General features: G+C 37.0%; 1 protein-coding gene across 7 annotated transcripts; it reads right to left on the minus strand.

The window, feature by feature from the left end:
* Nucleotides 1-107: 107 nt before the first annotated feature.
* tnip1 (TNFAIP3 interacting protein 1) lies at nt 108-18,300 on the minus strand. Of its 7 annotated transcripts, none has more exons than XM_081382014.1 (18): nt 18,251-18,300; nt 14,140-14,321; nt 13,561-13,710; nt 13,369-13,457; nt 12,495-12,557; nt 11,732-11,926; nt 11,533-11,627; nt 11,129-11,264; nt 9,939-10,031; nt 9,764-9,829; nt 8,798-8,929; nt 6,546-6,674; nt 5,600-5,725; nt 4,493-4,618; nt 4,278-4,358; nt 3,967-4,152; nt 2,507-2,591; nt 108-1,204 (listed from the first exon to the last, which is right to left on the minus strand). In XM_081382014.1, the coding sequence occupies exons 2-18, from the start codon at nt 14,282-14,284 to the stop codon at nt 1,143-1,145; spliced, it is 1,959 nt and encodes a 652-aa protein (XP_081238140.1). In that variant the 5' UTR covers nt 14,285-14,321; nt 18,251-18,300; the 3' UTR covers nt 108-1,142. The 7 variants fall into 7 exon arrangements, with proteins under 7 accessions (XP_081238140.1, XP_081238139.1, XP_081238137.1 ...); XM_081382013.1 differs by lacking the exon at nt 18,251-18,300 and adding an exon at nt 16,215-16,276; XM_081382011.1 differs by lacking the exon at nt 18,251-18,300 and adding an exon at nt 15,339-15,458.
* Between the last annotated feature and the right edge of the window lie 858 nt (nt 18,301-19,158).

Below are 19,158 nucleotides of genomic sequence, written 5' to 3' on the forward strand. Positions count from 1 at the left end.
TTTTGTTCCAAACATGTTACAATGCTTTTGAGTGCAACATTGGACCCATTATAAATCAGACATCCAGTGATTGATCAAGAACGAGACCAATGAAAAGTGGGCTGGACTAATGTGATGCATTAACTTATTTATTCAGGCCCACTTTCTGTGATTGTGCATATGCACAAACACACAAACTCAAATCCTACAGTCTTCCAGTAGCTACAATATGTAAAGGGAGACACAAAACAATACACTAAAGACAACATTACTTAAGACATTAAACCACACTCAGCTGTCAAAACAATAGATATAAATAACTTATCACTTCCATTTGCACATCGGGAATAATGTTTTTGAACACTGAATCATGAACAATATTAAGCGAAACTACTGTTACTTCTGGCGACCATTTACTAGGACCAGATGAAGGCCCTCCTTGATCAATTATCATTTCAATTACAATCGTAAGTATCTGAAAGATCAACAAGCCATGTGAAGAACATAATCTAATAGATGGAAAGGTTTAACAGGTGTTATACAGTATATGGCTTCCTTAAACAATGGGACAGATGACCAGTCAGAGAGTAACGCCACCCTGTGGTGACATGCGCAGACAGTGTGTGACCGTCCCAACCACGGCCAATGAAGGAATCATGAATCAGTTCAGTCACATTCAACTGTAAGCCATTTTCAAGACAATTCACCTATAGAGTTACATTTTTGTAGATGCGTCAATACCAAAACACATTCTTATATGTCAGGGAATCACTAAATATACTGTTTTCAGGTGGTTATTATTCAATTAAGCAGTGGAGATTTAACTCTATAGGTAGATTGCTATAAAAATATCGTTCAATCATATTATCCATTAAATAACTGACTTCAATTCCTGCATAGAATTATATAAAGCAGATAATTTAAACTTCAACAATCATAAAAAGGTAAAATAATAAATGTATATATATTCTAAATTTGCCAGAACAGTGTTTCACAAACAGGATTATAAAACTTAAGTATATAAACAACATTTTCATCAGTGGTAGATATATATATATACACAGTAGGAAAAAAAAAAAAAAAACAATAGTTCACACCATGCCAACTGAAAATAAACTGCATCATGCTACTAGCCGGGAGCCATTCCAGGAGAGAATATGCGTTTAGTGCTTTCCGGGATCTATGTTCTGACGCTCCCTTTTCCCAAATCCAGTTGCTCCCATTTCTGGCAGTAAAAAAAAAACAAAAACATTTATAAAACATTATTGACCATTATTGAAACATTTTTTTTTTTTTTTTACAGAAAATAACAAGATGGGTCATAATCAGTGTCAGAAATGGAAATAATGTAATGTATATTAATGAAATGGGGGGGGGGGGGGGTTGGCTTGTTGAGAGGGGGACGTGATCGGAAAGGGCCAAGAGCAATGACTTGAACTCGCCAGAAGGTCACCAGAATCACAACAGCAATAAGTGTTGGCTATATTTGCATTCTGTAATCTTTATGAGCATTAAATTGTATTAAGTATAAAAACGGTCCACTTATATTCTTTTGTCAAAAGTTTAGGGTCAGCATTCAGAATTTTCAAAAGAGCAGCAAATCAACATTTTTAAATGATTTCTGAAGGATCATGTGACACTGAAGACTGGAGCAATGATGCTGAAAATTAGCTTTGCATCACAGGAATAAATTACATTTAAAAAGGATTAAAATAGAAAACTGTTATTTTGTAATAATATTTCACCATATTGTGTTTTTAAACTGTATTTTTGATCAAACAAATGAGCCCAAACGACCCCAAATTTTTGAGCAGTAGCTTGCATTAAAGATTAATAATTTCACTGAAATAAATGAATAATATAGGCTACTATTATGTCTGACACCTAATCAACAACAAATTTATTTCTGAACCTGGTCATGATATTGTTAAAAGACCACATGAAATGCATTTTCAGGACATTTGAACACATTTCAGAGTTAAAAAAAAAAAGAATATTCAGCAGGAAATAATGTAGGACATGACTTGAGTACATCTGTATTTGATAAAAGTGTCAAAGTTGGGCTATGATACAACTAATATATAAAAAAATTGGTACTGCATATATAAAATATTGCATAGCTATATCAATTTAGAAGGAAAGATGTTTCAGAGTTGGAGAATGACATATGTGGTAAACAAACATTTTCATCTATAATTTACACAGATAAATCATGCACAATGGAAAGCAGATTGCATCATTTTAAATGTCATGTCTGTAGTAGATGATAGAAATATCGGATAAACCCAAACTGAAACTAAACTTCATAGGCCTTGTACAATCATTATGAAATTTAAAGCTATTGCCATTTCATGTTTCTTCTGTCGTCATCATTTGAACTGCCTCCAGTGGAAGCTCACTGATTCAGACAGAATGCTTGAAATATCACTGGGTCAGACTGATATTGTGTGGCAAAACAAAATGGATCCTGGTGACGCAGAAAGAATGTAAGAGGGCAGAAAGGACACGCAGGATGAATAATTTATACCTGCAGTTTCTGGAGGGGGTCTCGCTGTGTCTGCTTGTCCTCTGGAACCACGCGGTTGTGGGAAAGATGACTGCCAGGGAAAACCCTGAACACACACACACACGAAAGAAGAATTACCGTTACAAAGACTCGTAGAGATCTCTTTCCACTTCTGCACACTGAAGACACACTGTACCTCTCGTAAAACCCTGTTTGTACAGATCATTATAGCCACATGTCTTTTTCACACCACATGTGGTTAACTACTTGAAAGTGCTGGAATGACACTTTTGTGTCTGTTCCAGGATATGAAGGAAGAAAAAAAATCAGCAAAAAGCAGGAATTGCAGAAAGAAAAAAAAATTCACCACTAATCGAACTAACCTAAGTTAGTTAGTTCGAACTAAAAAAAGTGATGACATTAGTGTATGGACAATAGGCATGTGAAGTGAACTTGTACGTCAGTATTAAGTTAATTTAAACAAATACCAAAATACACTTCTTGATCAAAAATAAATGTTGCAGTGATGCTTAATTTGTTCTTTGATACTGATTGTTTACTTGAATAACAAACTTAAAAGCAATGCTTAATTAATTAAGATGTATGTCAAGGTTGTTTTAATTTTATTTAATTTCTTCATTCATATTTAAGTAAGACTGTGGTATCAATAGAGTGCAACAGTGCCCGCCCACTTTTTCAGTGGCGTTGGTTCCGGAAGTATTTTTTCCATTCATTTCTCCAATAAGGATTTCAAAAAAAGTCTTTGATATAAGCCATGAACCAAACCAACCAGCTACGAGGTAAATCATAACATTTAAATGAATCATATTTCGATTTGATATTTGCATTGATTTGATTCTAGTTTACCGTTTTGTGTTACTTTTCCTATTTGACTGGTCTTGAACAAAAAAATCCTACTGAAAAAAATTGTGAACCTTGAAATTGATTTAGTTTTTTTCCATTTTAGTCAACCCAATATTATTATAAAGCTGACTGCAATCATTACACACATGACTGGCAGTCTTCTGTAATAAAGCAAGGCAGGCAATTTCATTTTTTTTTTGATAATAAAAATAGGAATCAAAGAATCGATTTTTCCCCCCATCCCAAATATGCATGCATATGTACGTACATACATACATATATATACTGACTCAATTACATAATTTGCGGAGCTTCATGGGAGAAGGCGGAGCTAAAGAGGATCTTTTGGTGCGTTTTGCTTGTTTCGACCGATTGGTGGAATTTTCTGTACAGCATCATGGGTAATGTTTTCACCAAGAATTCCACTGTTAAAAATGTTTATTTTAAAACTAAGTTGAAATAATGCAGGCTAACAGATTCATTATAAGCAAATACTATCTATTAACAACCTGATAGACAGTAAAGGCTGTCTCCCTATGGAGAAAATGAATGGAGTTTTTACTTCCGGAATCCAACTGTTGCATTCTATTTTACTGCTATTGCTATTGTATACTTACGGGGTTGACAGGCTGGAAATCCCTGCCAGGTGCTGTACTAATGTTGGGCATCCTGGGCGGGAAGTGTATGGGCCACCCCTCTAGACCTTGATGGCCCACCTGTACAAACGGGCCACAGTACGGAGGGCTTATCGGGCCATTGGCAGAGCCAGAAGTGGGATCGGACGTCCTCCTTTCTTGTTGTCCCTCCAAAACATGGAAAAACCAAATCTAAATGAGTTCCAGTTGTAATGCCACATCTGTATTCTGTATTAACAGCATTACTAGAGTTTCTACCACAAGGTGGTGCTAATGTGGTACATTTGAGTTACCTGCTTATGTTGCATCTGTAGTCTCTCCAGTTTACACCTCTCAGCACGCTCTCTCTGACACTCATTCTGTGCTTGATGAAGCTGTGAACCAGAGACACTGAATTCAGGACTCATAAGATTCTTTCATGTCTCATTATTAACTAATTGGACATTTTTCTGAAGTCATTTCATTTGTTAGAGCTGACATTCCATGCAGGGTCTGTGTGGCTTCTGACCTGATTTGTCAGATTGGTCATTTGACCCTGCAGCCTTTCCACCTGCCGCCTCAGATCTTCTTTCTCTTCGTTCATCCTCTCTCGATCACTCCTCTCCTTCCGGAAGTCCTCTTCAAAGATTTTCACCTGAGAAAAACGCATGTGATAAAAATGGAGATCAAGTTCTCTGCAGCCATTGGTACATTTCAGCAGACTGTACGGCTGTCTGTTATCAAACCTCAAGCAAACTGTATGACTCACCATGGAACCTTGACATTCAAAGCGTGTTTGATAAATGAGGTACAAAGACTCGAAATCAATTCACGTAAAGTTTCAATGAGTGAAACATCAACTCCTAGAGAACCTCTGACAAAATGAGAAAACTTGAAGGGATATTTCACCGCTGGAAAGCTGAATGTGTATTTAGATTGGGTCATTTATGTAGTAGAAATGTAATATTATTTAACGCCTTCTAGACTGAGAAAAGCCAGAAAATGTATTTTTGGCTCATGTGGATGAAAGACAACAACTCCAATGCACTTGCCTCGCTGCCCTACCAGGCCACTCCCAAGCCACGCCTACCGGTTACAGAGGGCAGTATCGGAAGAAATTATAAGACTAGGCTACTAGTTGACTCGAAACTGAAAAGACGCCGTTTTATCGTGAGATCCCCCTATGGGCGGGTTGAAAACATGCGGAACAAGCTCCTACTACTGGCTGTAGTCTCTCGCCTCTGGCCAAAAAAGCCTCCGATGATGCAAAACGATGAATTTTGCGTCAGCGGAGGGTTTTTTCCAGACACACAATACAGAAATCTCTCGGAAGCACGGTCATTCGAAAATACTACCGGGTTTCTACTGATACAAAGCTTAATGCTAATCGGTGAAGTATCCCTTCGAGTGTCCCCAAGGAGCGCATTCACTATTTGAGCTCATCTGACCACAGCAAGGCACCATGTCATATCAGACACACAAAATATATTATTTTTAATGCATTTGATTTGATGATAAATTTAGTCTGGTCCCAAATTGAAAACTGGTCCCAGGTCATTCCCAGTGCATGAAGTCTCCACTTGTTCAATTAACATCAGACAACAAGTATCCAAATGAAGTCTCCATGTGTTTGTACCTGCTCCTTCAAAACAGCTATCTGTGTGTGCAGCTCCTGCTGTCTCAGGTTGGCCACACCTTCTCCCAGGTTCATGCCTGGTTGGGTGGAAGCGGGAGAGTGGAGGTTCAAAGCTTCCTCTAATGCCTGTAAAAAATAAATAAATAAATAAATAAAAAAATCACAATCAGAACTGATGTTTGCTTTTAAAACAATATTAAGCAAATATATTAAGCAGTACAGCCGTTTTCAACATTGATAATAATAAGAAATGTATCTTGAGCATAAATCAGCATATTAGAATCATTCCTGAAGGATTATGTGTCACTGAAGACTGGAGTAATGATGCTGAAAATTCTGCTTTGCACCCTTGCTGAATAAAAGTATTAATTTCTGAATTATATTCAAACAGAAAACAATTATTTAAAATTGTAATAATATTTCTCAATATTACAGTTTTTACTGTATTTTTGATTAAATAAATGCAGCCTGGATGAGCATAAGAGACTTGTTTTTAAAAACATTAAAAAATCTTACCGATTCCAAACTTTTGGACTGCACTGCAGTCATTGTTATATTAAAATTACTCTCTGGTGATAGATGCCCCTTTTTTACATTTTGAGCCCCTGTCCCTGAGAAACTCTCTGTATGTCCCTGTGTAAATTGGATTGATCTTAATAACTTTAATATGCACTTTAAGTGAGCACCAAGCACTCAGGAAATACAATTATCCGATCGGGACTCAGTATCAGAAGATACTCAATTTTAAATGACTCTGATCAGATCGGGGTCACAAAAAACTTGATCGGGATATCCCTTATCAAATAAATATACAAAAAAAACTCCATTTAAAACTTTTTTTAAGGGGGTTGGATTAGTGTCTGCTTAACTTAAGAACAATAAGTCAAATGGCAAATTCCCATTTAGATAGTTAGGAAGTGTAGTGCATGTGTGTTTTGTGACTGACCCTGTTGAGCCGTTGGATCTCTTTCTCCTGGTATTCTCTTTGTTTAGTAAGTGGCAACAACTGGTCCTGCAAGTAACGCACCTTTTGTTTCAACTCACATGTCTCTGAGGTGAGGCACTCCTTCTCACCCTATTACAACATACAGAAATACACTGGTTAGCCACCAGAGCAAAACAGTCACTTGGTTATACATCTATACTTTATACAGTTGTGTGTAGTGTATTATTGACTGACAGTGAAAAGAGGGATTGTCTTTAAAGCATTTTACTATAAATGTCACATTTACAGTAGGTCTGCAGCCAGTGACTAATTTAATACCTGAATCAATAAATGTCATTGATTACTCAAAAAAAGTTATCTTAATCGTATTTAACAGCACAAGCAATCTGTCAAAGCACCTGACACGACAGTCAGCCCACATGAAACTATGACCTTTAAAGCGCCTAATATAAAAAACTGCATTCTCCGCAATTTTTGAAAAATTCTGACTACTGTCTGAGACACAATGGTATCGGACACAAAATATGACCTGTGGTTCTGCCTCAAGGCCTCACCTATGGAACATCTGTGGTCTGCTGTGGGGGCGAGTAATGCTGACAAAACCTATGTAATGCTGTCCATAACTCATAAATAAACTAAAAACCATGAGACCATTGAGATGCATAGATAAGTGGGCCGTGGATGTGAAAATGAAACCAGTCATCACATGACATGGTCTATGAGACTCAATAAAACTATAAGGCAGTTTATATGTCGCTTGCTTGACTGTCCCCTGTGGGACTGAAGGGAAACTATCACTGTGTTCTAAGAATGTCATATGCCCGGTTAGAGGGAATGACTGGTGCTTCCCAACAGAAAACTGAAAGCACTGAATGACTACTTGAAGCCTCCAGAGTCTCATTGAGCTCCACAGGGGTAGAAATACCAGCAAAATGTTCCGAAAAGAAAAAAAAGTATTAAAAAAAAATAAAAAATTAGGCAATTTTGGGATTGACAACCGCATTTACTTGCAGGTCTGAGTCTCAAAATGTCCCGTTCAAACAGAAACTTACAGTAGCATCTCGAATACTTTCTGTATGAACATGCAACAGGAGTCAAGCATGTTTTCTCTTATCAGAAACATTAGCAACAGTGATACAGAAGAAATATAAAAGATGGCAACATCCATAAAAACGTATAACATTTGACATGACAAGAGTTCAATTGAGAAGTGAGTTCAACCGTCAAATCTTCATTAACCGACAGCAGCTTTTATATCTGGGTGGAGATCGGAAGAACTCAAAACTTATGGGAGCAGGTCTAGTGGAGAACAGTGACTGGATCTAAAACCTTCATATGACGCAACGCTTTTATCTCTGTTGCTGTAAATTACCGAAATCACACATGAAAACCCGCACCACATGGAAGACAGACAGACACGTGTTTGTGCATCACAGAGCAGCTCTCTAACACTGTATGACATGACAGACAACTAGTTGTCCAGTCCGGTTCCTGTCACACAGCACGGATTTTCCGAGAATGTGGTTTTGAGATCTAAAATTTTACGGGTGAGGGTTCGATTACGGAATGCGGTTGTCTCTCCAGTAAACAACAGTACTGTATGTGAACGTTACCATATTAAAGGGATACTCCACTCTAAAATGAAAATTCTGTCATCATTTACTTTCAAACCTGTATGAATTTCTTTCTTCTGCTAAACAGAAAGGAAGATATTTAGAAGAATGTCAGTAACCAGACACTTTTTGGTACCATTGACTTCCATAGTATATTTTTTTCCTACTATGGAAGTCAATGGTACCAAAAAGTGTCTGGTGAGTAAATGATGACAGAATATTCATTTTAGAGTGGAGTATCCCTTTAAGAACTCAAATACAGGACTGACAACCATATTCTTTTGCTATGTGAACGTGACCATAAAGAAGTGTTTATTAAATGGTCTTTTTTTTCTTGCTAACAGCATGAAGTATAAAAAACAAAAACAAAAAAAAAACCACCCACTTACACAGGAAGAGACTGTCTGACAAACATGTAAAGCTGTTTTGTATTTCAAGCCCTTAAGTAGCGGGTTTATCTGAAATGAATGAAACTACAATAATAGACTGGCATAAAAATGTTATATTCAAATTAGCCAGAAAACACTAAATAGATAGAGGAAAACTTTTGGACTTTCAAATCAGTATTTCTCTGCACCTAAAAGTAATATGTTCTGATTGTCTGTGGGTGTGCCGTCTGCGGTTGAGAGTAAGGTGTACCTGCACATTGTCAATCTTAGACTTTGCGAGGAGGAGTTTTTTATCATAATCTCTTTGTCTCTGTTCACGTTCTGCTTCGAGCTCAAGCACTGCCTTCTGGGAGTCGGCAAGCCGCTGCCGTAGGTCTGTGATCTAGGAAGGAGAGAAAAGTCATTAAAGACTCATCAGTTTTTTTGGCATTGGATACATCTGTAACACAAAACCAAGATCCATCAGTTACAGAGCTGCATTAATCTGGCCAAAAATGTTTGTGTATCTTTATCAAAAGTTTAATAAGGGATTGTAATCTATTTTATAATGAAAAACAAAGCATCAAGAACAAAACAAAAAAGGAAGAAACAAAAGGTTGTTTTTGTTCCACTGCTCTGAATTTTAACACAATCCCCCCATGACGACAGAGGATGTGTGTAGAGAAACAGCCCCGGTTTGTTTTTTTATTCTTTTTTTTCTCTTCTATCAGGCCGAGCAGATGCGGAGATGCAACAGGCGTCACTATCTCTGAGTTGTGAGATCACGCGGCTTTGCAACCTTGGCCAGCCCCTATGGCGAGCCACAACAGGAAGACAGTGGGTACGGCCGAGGTGAGGGAAATTCTGCCAAAGGTGTGACAGGAGGGGCCTGTGGTCTGGTGTGCAACACTGTGACACACACACAGAGCAGCTTTCCATTCCTTTGCCCCAGCAGCATTTCCACCACCACCCAAATGCAGTAACATGGCCTGTCAGCACCCTTCACTTTCAACAGGAATTTCATGTGATGATTCATATGGTACAATCTCCCACCTCCATTCATATGTGCTACACCAGCTTGTTGGATTAATTAAGCAAATGTTGTTTCTTAGTATAGTGATTCATGTTTCTTTATATTTTTATGTCATGCTTACCAGCAATTAGATGAGCCACAAAGGTTACAAGGCCAATTGGAACATATTTATAGAGCGCTTCTAGTGTGTATGTTGTCATGTACCTTCTGCTCAAACTGTGCTTTCATAGAATTCCACTGAATGTCCCACTGTTTGTTCACCTCCAGTACCTAAGAAAGGTCAAATGCAAGAGTTTACACGTCAGAATTAAACGAATGGGAAACTATGACAGTAGTAATGTCAGCATGAAAAAGCAGGGGACCTCCAGTAAGTTCTTACATCTTTCCTCTGTTTCTCCAGAAGCTTGATCTTCTTCTCGTACACCTCCGGATCGCAAGTCTTAGATGGTGTTTTTTCCACAGCTTTACTAGACTGTAAATTTATTGGGAAAGAAATGTAACCAATTTTGCAATACAAAATTGCAATTATGCATTTGCAGCCAAATACGGGTACTTAGGTACCAAGTCAACAATAAAATGAACATAAAAAAAAGATTAACAAGGGCTTTGAACTTGAATAAAAACCGATAATAGAATAGAAAATTTATTAACAGAAAAATCAAAATCAGAAACTGCTCTTAAATGTTCTTATTTTTATAATTACTGGAAAAACTTAAACTTAAGTTTAATGAACTGAAAAATACTTAATTGAATTGTTATATTTAAAGGTTTTATTTATTTTAATATTTAATGAAGGGAAAGTGGAATTTAAAATCATTTAACCTGATAATATTTTCTATTATCAATGTAAAGCTGCTTTGGAACAATCTGCATTGTTAAAAGCGCTATATAAATGAAGATGACTTGACTTTAACCAATATACAGTATAATCCCCTGCTCTGTGTGTGACCAAAAAAAAAAAAATGTATTACCAAATCTGCATCCATCCTATATCTTTTCAGCATAACTGAAACTCAGTATGAATTGTCTTCCCATTTAAAATGTCATAAAATATCCCCAGCAGACTTTAAACTGAAAACTGACTGATAAAATAACGTAATCAATCACAGCAATTAGCTGACAACCGACCAAAGTACACCAGAATTTTCCCATCATACTACAGGAGAGTAGTCTTGAGGTTGAGTCAGAACATAACACAAAGACCATATGTATTGTTCTTCACTATTTAGTCATAGTGAAAAAAAAGCCCACAAATGAGGAACTTAACCAGAAAGACCATTGAGGAAGAGCAATATTCAGAGCTGAGGTGGTATTCCCAAAACTAAACTGACTCAATAAGAAGCCTTTCAATTTAGAATCCGGAGAACAATGTGCATGTTGGGTATTTTTTCTAAGAACTCCGACTGAAAAAGGCACACAAAAAACGCAACTAGGCCACGACATCACTGGTCTGAAAGGGAAATTAATGACCAAAAAAACCCGGCACAAATTTAGAACAGCACCAGGAATTCTGTGGTGATGTCACCTGAGATAAAAAGGTTCATGGAGAAGAAAAAAAAAAGTGCACACCTGCTGAGTCATGGTCATTTCCACCTTGGTTTTGGCTGCATCCTCCTTCACTGGCTCCTTTTTTGGGCTTGGTTGCTCAATAGGTGCTGCCTGGCCTCCTCCGCTGACCTGCTCCTTCAGTTTTAGGTTCTCCTGCCTGTCCAGAGAATACAGAACCAAAATCAAAACTAATGAATGAGGGGAAAAAATGATTCTCTATTTGATACACTCAGAGTTTAAGAGCAAGCATCAGATGGAAAGACCCCTCAGTTCCAGCACAGCAGGAAATACTGGCCCGCTGTGATATTCTCACAACTTACTCACACCAGTCCTTCTCACAGATTCACAATGGGCTTTTTTTTTTGTTCCATGATTAAATGAATGAACGACTTTCTGAAAATAAACTTAAATGTGAACTAAATTACCTGAGCTGTTCCAAATCACGGTTACGGTACTGGAGATCCTCCTCCATTTTTTTCCTAAGCTCGTTGTTTTCCTGTCTTAGCTGTTCGCAGAGCGTCTAGAGATAAAAGCGAATTAAATACTCAGAAAATCAACCTTTAATTAATTCACATAACAGCCAAAACAGAGGCCCAGAAGGTGTCATGAGCCCTGCCGTCTCACCTGTAGGAGAGATGTTCTCTGTTCGTTCTTCTGGACCTTGGATGATAAGTGGTGGAACTCCACCGCCATGCGGCCCAGGTGAGCCAACAACTGGTTGGGATTAGACTCCTCAGCAAATACACTGAAAGAACTCTCCAGTCGTCGGAGTTGACTCGCCAGCTCCATGTTCTCCTGTGGCAGGTGCGTCACTCCAGCCTGCTTTAGAAAAAACATGAAAAACTTTTCAAAAACATCCCTGACATATAACACCAATCACTGGGCATCAAGTGGCCCCTGTACCGTCAATATCTACCCTATTTCTTTCTCCAATACACAAGAAGAGCATTGTGAAACCATAAACTGAAAGTAAAAAAAAATCCTTAAATACCTTTATACAAATATTTCCAGTTGTGCAAATTTGCGAACAAATTTTTTAGTAACTTTAACTAAAGAGGTATTCCATAAACTGACACACACGCATGAGTTTGTCTATCTGCTTACTAACTAAATCCTGGAGTTTCCCTCTGAGTCATCCAAGGAACAGCTTCATACAGATACGTTGATTCATTACAGTGAATAAATCTCTGATAAGGAAGGGCAGAGAGAAACAGCTGAGCAACTACACTGACTGGAATCTGTCACATGACTTACATCCGCAGCACAGAATGACAGAATACAGAATGTTTGAAACAGAGCAATAATCCAGAAAAATACACACAAGTTCATACACGTGCAGTTGAGTGACTGCAGCTGCCCAGGATTTCCTAACATCCCTAAAACTCACCGTCTGGGTTTCAGAGAGCATCTTCTCTTCCATATTCACCACCTCAAACTCCGATGAACTTTCCTGTAAACACATGAAATTACAGTGTTACAACACAAGTTCCGACGGTTACACACAATATCAATTTAAGAATATTTTACCGTTCCCAAAGGAAGAAAATGATGAGCAATTGACAAAACTGCAAGTTACATTCCCATTAGCTTTTCACAACATGATGTGAAACAATATAATATATTCACATGTAACAGCTTTGAAGGGAATATAACGCATTGTAACACATGCGTTGCTATAGTCACAAGGGATATTTTGCTGTTCAAGTTGGACCAAAATAGCCAGCAAATCACAAAACTGAAAGTTATATTCCCATTGTAGGCTCGCATTTCGTAAATATTAGGCAACAAGTGGATATAGTATTTGTAATTTTGTTTATTTATATATATACACACAATGTATATATCTATATAAATCTGTATCTTATTCACGTTTCAATTTTGTCTCTGTTTACTGGAAGCTTCTTCAGTCACCAAAACAAATTCCTTGTGCTTCCAAACATACTTGACAATAAAGCTCATTTTTCAACATCAAATCTACATTATGCGATTGTTTATTCCCATTATAAGATTCTCACACCATTACGCGTGAATAATAGTATAATGTTTCTAAACATCGAAGCTATATTGGTAATATGACACACATTATAGCATGTGACGTGATACGCTTTATACAATATTAACTCAAAGGATATTTTACTGCTCACATGGGATTCAAATAGACAGAAATTCGCAAATCTGGAAGTTACATTACTACGTTGCATAACATCACTAATTTGTATTTTATAACTTGTTATAAGAAGCGATTCAGTAGAAGTGCTTACAGTTGCCTCTGGTTGTAAATTATTTCCAGTTAAACAATCCCGAGATTCTTGTCTTTCTGCTGTAGGATGACTGCGAAGTTTTCCATGACCTAAAGGGAGCCAAAATCACAAAAGATCTGGTTTAAAAACTGGTGTCTCAGGCGTCGAACCCTTCACCGACCTCACGCCATCAGAATAATGACAGCACTGTACCTTGTTTGTCTGTCTGAACAGGGGCACCCATGCATAGACTGGAGGCAAAGCTGGTCGTAGATGACTTCAGCACTTCATTGTCCCTCACCAACTCCTCCACCCTCTTCCGAAGTTTTGCTGCCTCTGTCTGAGACTCCTCTAACAGGTCTCCTTTCAGTCACGAGAAAAACAAACAATGAGTTATGTGCCATGAGCACAGAGTGAAAGCATGGCTGCTCCTGACAAAATAGCACATCAAATGGCACATTGACAGCTTCTAAAAGTTGAAAAACTAGAATCACTTCATTTTTCTGTTCTTGCCCCAATAGAGCGATAAGCCCAAAATAGCAACACAAAATACCGGTGATTTATTACAAGGGTTTGATGACTCAGACGTCCTGAATGAGCAACGTGTAAGGCATTTAACTATATGTAACCTCAAGTGTTCAGCTTAGTCATTGACAGATGTTGAAATTGAAAATGATAAGGTGATTATTATAAAATCTTCCCAGGTGGCTTATATTAACCATACTAGCCTGATCAATCAGGTTCTTGATTCTCAAAAGCATTAAAAATGGGTGGCAGTTTCAGATCCCTCACCTAAACTCTTCAGACCTTTCATTCTCTCCCTCAAAACGGTGTTTTCCTCTAGCAGCTGTCTGTAGCTGAGGCTGCTGGCCTCGTCTTTGACCTGGCAATCGCTCCCACCGGGATCATAGATGCGATACGGGCCTTTTCCCTCCATCTGTCACCCAGTCACTTACCAAACATGTTCCCCTGTACTAAAACAAAGAAATCAGATGGACATTCATTTGTGTGTGTACTGTACAGACAAATTAAACAAAACTTTCGGATTACTAATGCAACATGAAATGACGGCATGAAAGTGCGTAAATATTGTTAATTTGCAATTCAAAGAGTGGCATTTGAATAATGGCATATTGGGGATTTCTCTTTGGCTATTTCAAGACATAATGATTTGAATGTATGTACATCTATCTTTGATATCATAACTAAAATGTGTCACAGCAGTCAGAAAGATTTTCGAAAACAGTTAATAGACAAACAATAAAGACCAGCATGGATCCAAACTAACTTAACGTTACAACCAATGCAAATGACTTTTACATAAGTGACGCATCAAACTAGCAGCCAAACTAATTAATAATCATGAGCCACCAGACATATCTCAGAAATCCTAATAAGATAATCCTCTTGGACACCAAAAACACAGCCACCTACCTTCACAGAAACAGCAAATCCAACAAACTAGACTTAAAAGCTAAACCCTTTCACTTTCCTTTCCATGATAAGACCTGTTTAAACAGATCTGGTAGTGTCAACATCATCGCTGAATGAGAGGCGCTCTTAGATAAGAGGAAACCTCATCTAGAGGATCATGTTTATTTCTAATCCCCTCCAAGCTCTTAACAATACGACTTGAAAGAGATAGAGTACGGAAAGCTTTAGCTTTTATCAAGCATGAGCCGAAACCCCCTAACGTTACCCACACAAGGTCAAAGCCAACGTATTTTGAAGCCTAAATAAATGACTCACTATAAAAACAAAAACATGATGCTATTAGCTTAGCACCCTGCTAACAGCAGGTGATGTGTTTACCACGCTAGCAGACAAAAGCTTTCACGCTAGCTCTCTCTAAAACCACAAACAGCACCTAAATACGCTCGATAATGTCCTAGGACAGAATGAAACATAGCGGTCGCACGATAACGATTATAATAAGCTGTATTTTACCGTTAGTTTTTTGTTTTCAATGAAAAGAAGAGCTCTTTCTGTACCTTGACGGAGATGCGTCTTTGATCGGCCGGAGGTTTGCGGAAGTGGTTCGCGGCGCGAGCGGAGCCGGGAAATTCCGCAGATGTAAACAGAGCCGCGTTCACTCTAGTGATGGGAAGTCCGACTCATTTCCGCGATTCGGTTCTTTCGAACTGTTCATTTGATAAAGCACAATACAGCAACTCTTTCACCATTTTTTCATGCTCCATAACGTTCAAATAATACATATTTTGGCCTATTTTTTCTAGTTTTAGTGATAAGGATGTTTATTGTATTGTAATAAAATGCTAGCCTCTTTAGTAAGATATATTTTCAGTATGTGTGTTAATAAATCTATCATAATCACGCCATAAGCATATTTCCAGCCCACTAACATCTCCAAAATTAGTCAAATCTTCGGGACACTCCAACTCACTCTGTTCGCGGATCATTACGAATCGATTCTCATTACGAACCGCTGGGATCGATTCAGTGCAATTGGTCAAAGAATTGTTCAGACCCATTGTTGTGAACCGATTCAACTGATTCATGGAAAAGATCCGAAACAAAAGAATGATTCATTCACGAACGTCGTTAGTTTGACACATTTGAAAATGTGTTTAATAGGCTATTGATTTGGTGGCTGTACTGGGTTATTTTGATGTCTGAGCCCATATAGATTACTATAGAAAACCGACTCATTTTCACATAGTATGATTGGATACCGTGTTTTCACTATTTATCCTGCCTAATGTCATGTAAACATTCGTGGTCAACATAAACCCTACCCTACCAAAATGTTTTATAGGTCTATTAGTGTCTCTGTGATTTACAAATGTGGGTAAAGTATAGACAACAAATTTATATTTAGTAAAAAATAAAATAAAAGAGTAGCTTACTAGATGCTTTTAGTCAGAGCGCTTTGCAGTATAGGCCTACTTATCAATCCACCTGGATCAAGCTGAAGTTAGGAAAATGCACAATAACACAAAATCACTTTTCATTTTCATTGACAAAACAAGTAGTTATAAATAATATGCATCATGATCTTTGTACCCCGGGTGCATTATTTCTGACCCACATATAGCAGAAGCATACAGGCTGCACGTGTAAATGTATGTGTTCAGGTTAGGTTAAACAATCTAATAGTTAATCAGGTGTCTGCCATACTTATCATACGGGTGTAAGTTTTCTTGGAAACTTTAATCAGTACTGCAGGGAACTAAAATGGCTGTTTCAGCTGTTCAACACCATTAGCCTATAGAGTTAATCAAAAAGAAAAACTTATTCAACTTATTTTATTTCTTAAATTTGAGTGTTCAAAATAAAATGCTGTGTTTACTAGTAGGCCTACAAGAAATTCACAAGGAAACAGATAATGAGACGTTGAATTGGGTAACATAAGAGTTGTCATTATTGGCCAATTCTGGAAGTTTAAACATTATAAGCAAATGACTGTTTTGTTTGTCCTTTATAAATACTTTCAGAATGCTTAACATAAACATTACAATAAGGTGGGCATGTCCAAGTCAAAGGGATAGTTCACTCAAAAATGAAAATTCTTTCATCATTTACTCACACTCAAGTTGTTTCAAACCTGTATGAATTATTTTCTTCTGTTGAACACAACAGAAGATATTTTGAAGAATGTCAGTAACCAAACAGTTGATGGGCCCCATTGACTTCCATAGTATTTTTTTCCTCCATACTATGGAAGTCAATGGGGTCCATCAACAGTTTGGTTACCCATATTTTTCAAAATATCTTATTTTGTGTTCAGCAGAAGAAAGAAATTCATACAGGTTTGGAAAAATTGAGGGTGAGTAAATAATGACAGAATTTCCATTTTGGGGTGAACTTTCCTTTTAATAACTCAGTATGATACCGAGTATTTAAATATGCATTGGAAAATAGCTTCGAAAAAATACAGTCATGATGAGGGGTGCAATTTGAAAAGTGCTTGGCATAAGCTTTCAGGAATTTTATTGTCAAAAATATTCCACAGTTCTTAAAATAGTATTTTGACAGGAAAAAAAAAACTGTCAGGAGTTGTAATTTATGAGAAATGTACATTTTACTCCATTATGAAGAGAGGGTTATGTCCAGCTAATTTAAATAATTTTCAGGGTTTGTAATTTTCAGCATTTTTTTTTTTTTTTTTTTTTTGACCATTGAGGTTAACGTCAGAACAAAGGGATTTCCAGATTTATCAGATTTCACTTTTTTGTCCCGTAATCCAAGTATGAATATTCAGTTCCCATCAAAACCATAGAACAATAATATTTTAGGAGGAACTTTTATATCACTCATTTTTTTAGCCATCACCATAAATCAGAAAGATTAACATATTTGTAAATCTCACCCTGCACTGAAAATAAATGGTGACATCTTGTGGAAATTTACCACTGTGGTATTTAAGATTAAAATCACACACATAGTTTTGCCACATATGCGTGCAATCTGAATGTTTATTGAGAAGTCTAGTGGTAACGTTTTAAAATAAATAAATGAAAACTTGTAATATGATTTATTTAAAGCATTGGTGGTCAGCAATCACTCAACTTTAAAGCTTTGCAATGTACAGCAGCATGTGCAGTAAAAGAGAGTCCACATTAAATATCACTGAAATTAAATAAAACCAAGGACAGTTTGAAAAACAATGAATTAAAAAAGTATTACCTTATTACCTTTTAGTAAATAATACATATATACTGTATATAGGTGACTTTTAATAGCCTACATTTTCTATTGAAATGTACTTTTACATCATCAAAAATAAATACCCTTTCATCAGAGCTTTTATGGAAATGCAAATGTACAGATTTACTGGTATAATTTCCCATTCTATTATCCAAGTTTAAAAAAACTAAGATACAGCATTTTTTTTCTATTAATGCTAGAAAATGCTCAATGAAAAAATGGTTCAATTACTCACCTACACATTATACTTGTGTCCGAGAGGCGTTTTTTAAGGAAACTAGTGGCAATGGGGGAAGCGTTTGCTGTGTTTTTAAACAGAAGGGGGAATTCCCACATAGTGAAATGGCCTGATATTTTCAGCTCAAAAGTGGGGCCTGGTATGCGTCCAACTTTAGACTGCTTAGCTAAAAGTTACCAGACAACACATATATTTAATAGTAACACAGCATATTTTGACTGTTTAAAAAGTAAGTTGTAAAACAAGAGTGAAGGATTATTTGATCAAATTATTGTAAAATAGCTTCATTAATCAGCAGTAGTTTAATGCCTGATATTGAATTACTACATTCTAATATAGCCTACGCCATCATTTTACATGCATTTGCTTTGAAAGTGTCCCATAAATAAATCTCAACAAAGAACAAAGTTCATAAAACAAGCAGAATTGCAGTTTTGTTGTTTTAAACCACAAACAAAAAAAAGTCACAATTACAATGGAAAGTGCACTGATAAAATGACCTTAATTTTCTTAACTAAAAAACTTGCATGCAGCTTTTGCAAAGTCAACAGAAAGTGCACAATGTTATCTCTTCACGTTGTTTAAGACTGTCTGCATAGTAACCTTTTGCCACCTCTGACATTAAGCATCTCGTAACACCCTGGAGAGTTCATTTTGTCTTTGCTTTTGCATGTGCAACTGTTCACACACAGTTGAAAATATCAATATGATCATGCACTTGATGTTTTGTTCTGAATTTAACTATGCTATTGCTATTGCAGACATCATCGATGGTGACTGGGATGTTGGTCTACTTGCAGGGGATTTCCTAGCCCCACAAGTTTTTTTCTTCTTTCCTCTTTTAACTAAAGATGGCCTGACAACAGCTGCGCTCACACAAAGACACGTCCGCACACACACAAACA

This window comes from Scardinius erythrophthalmus (assembly GCF_964197995.2).
Source record: "Scardinius erythrophthalmus genome assembly, chromosome: 13".
NCBI lineage: Eukaryota > Metazoa > Chordata > Actinopteri > Cypriniformes > Leuciscidae > Scardinius > Scardinius erythrophthalmus.

Bases quoted from the DNA above. Each gene is read 5' to 3' on its own strand.
- tnip1 (XM_081382008.1), bottom strand. From the start codon at position 14,284: ATGGAGGGAAAAGGCCCGTATCGCATCTATGATCCCGGTGGGAGCGAT. The intron at 8,930-9,763 runs GTACATGACAAC...TCTCCTTCCTAG, and splicing joins AAGCACAGTTTGAGCAGAAG to ATCACAGACCTACGGCAGCG. The intron at 1,205-2,506 runs GTATAAATTATT...TTTTACTGCCAG, and splicing joins ACCCCCTCCAGAAACTGCAG to AAATGGGAGCAACTGGATTT.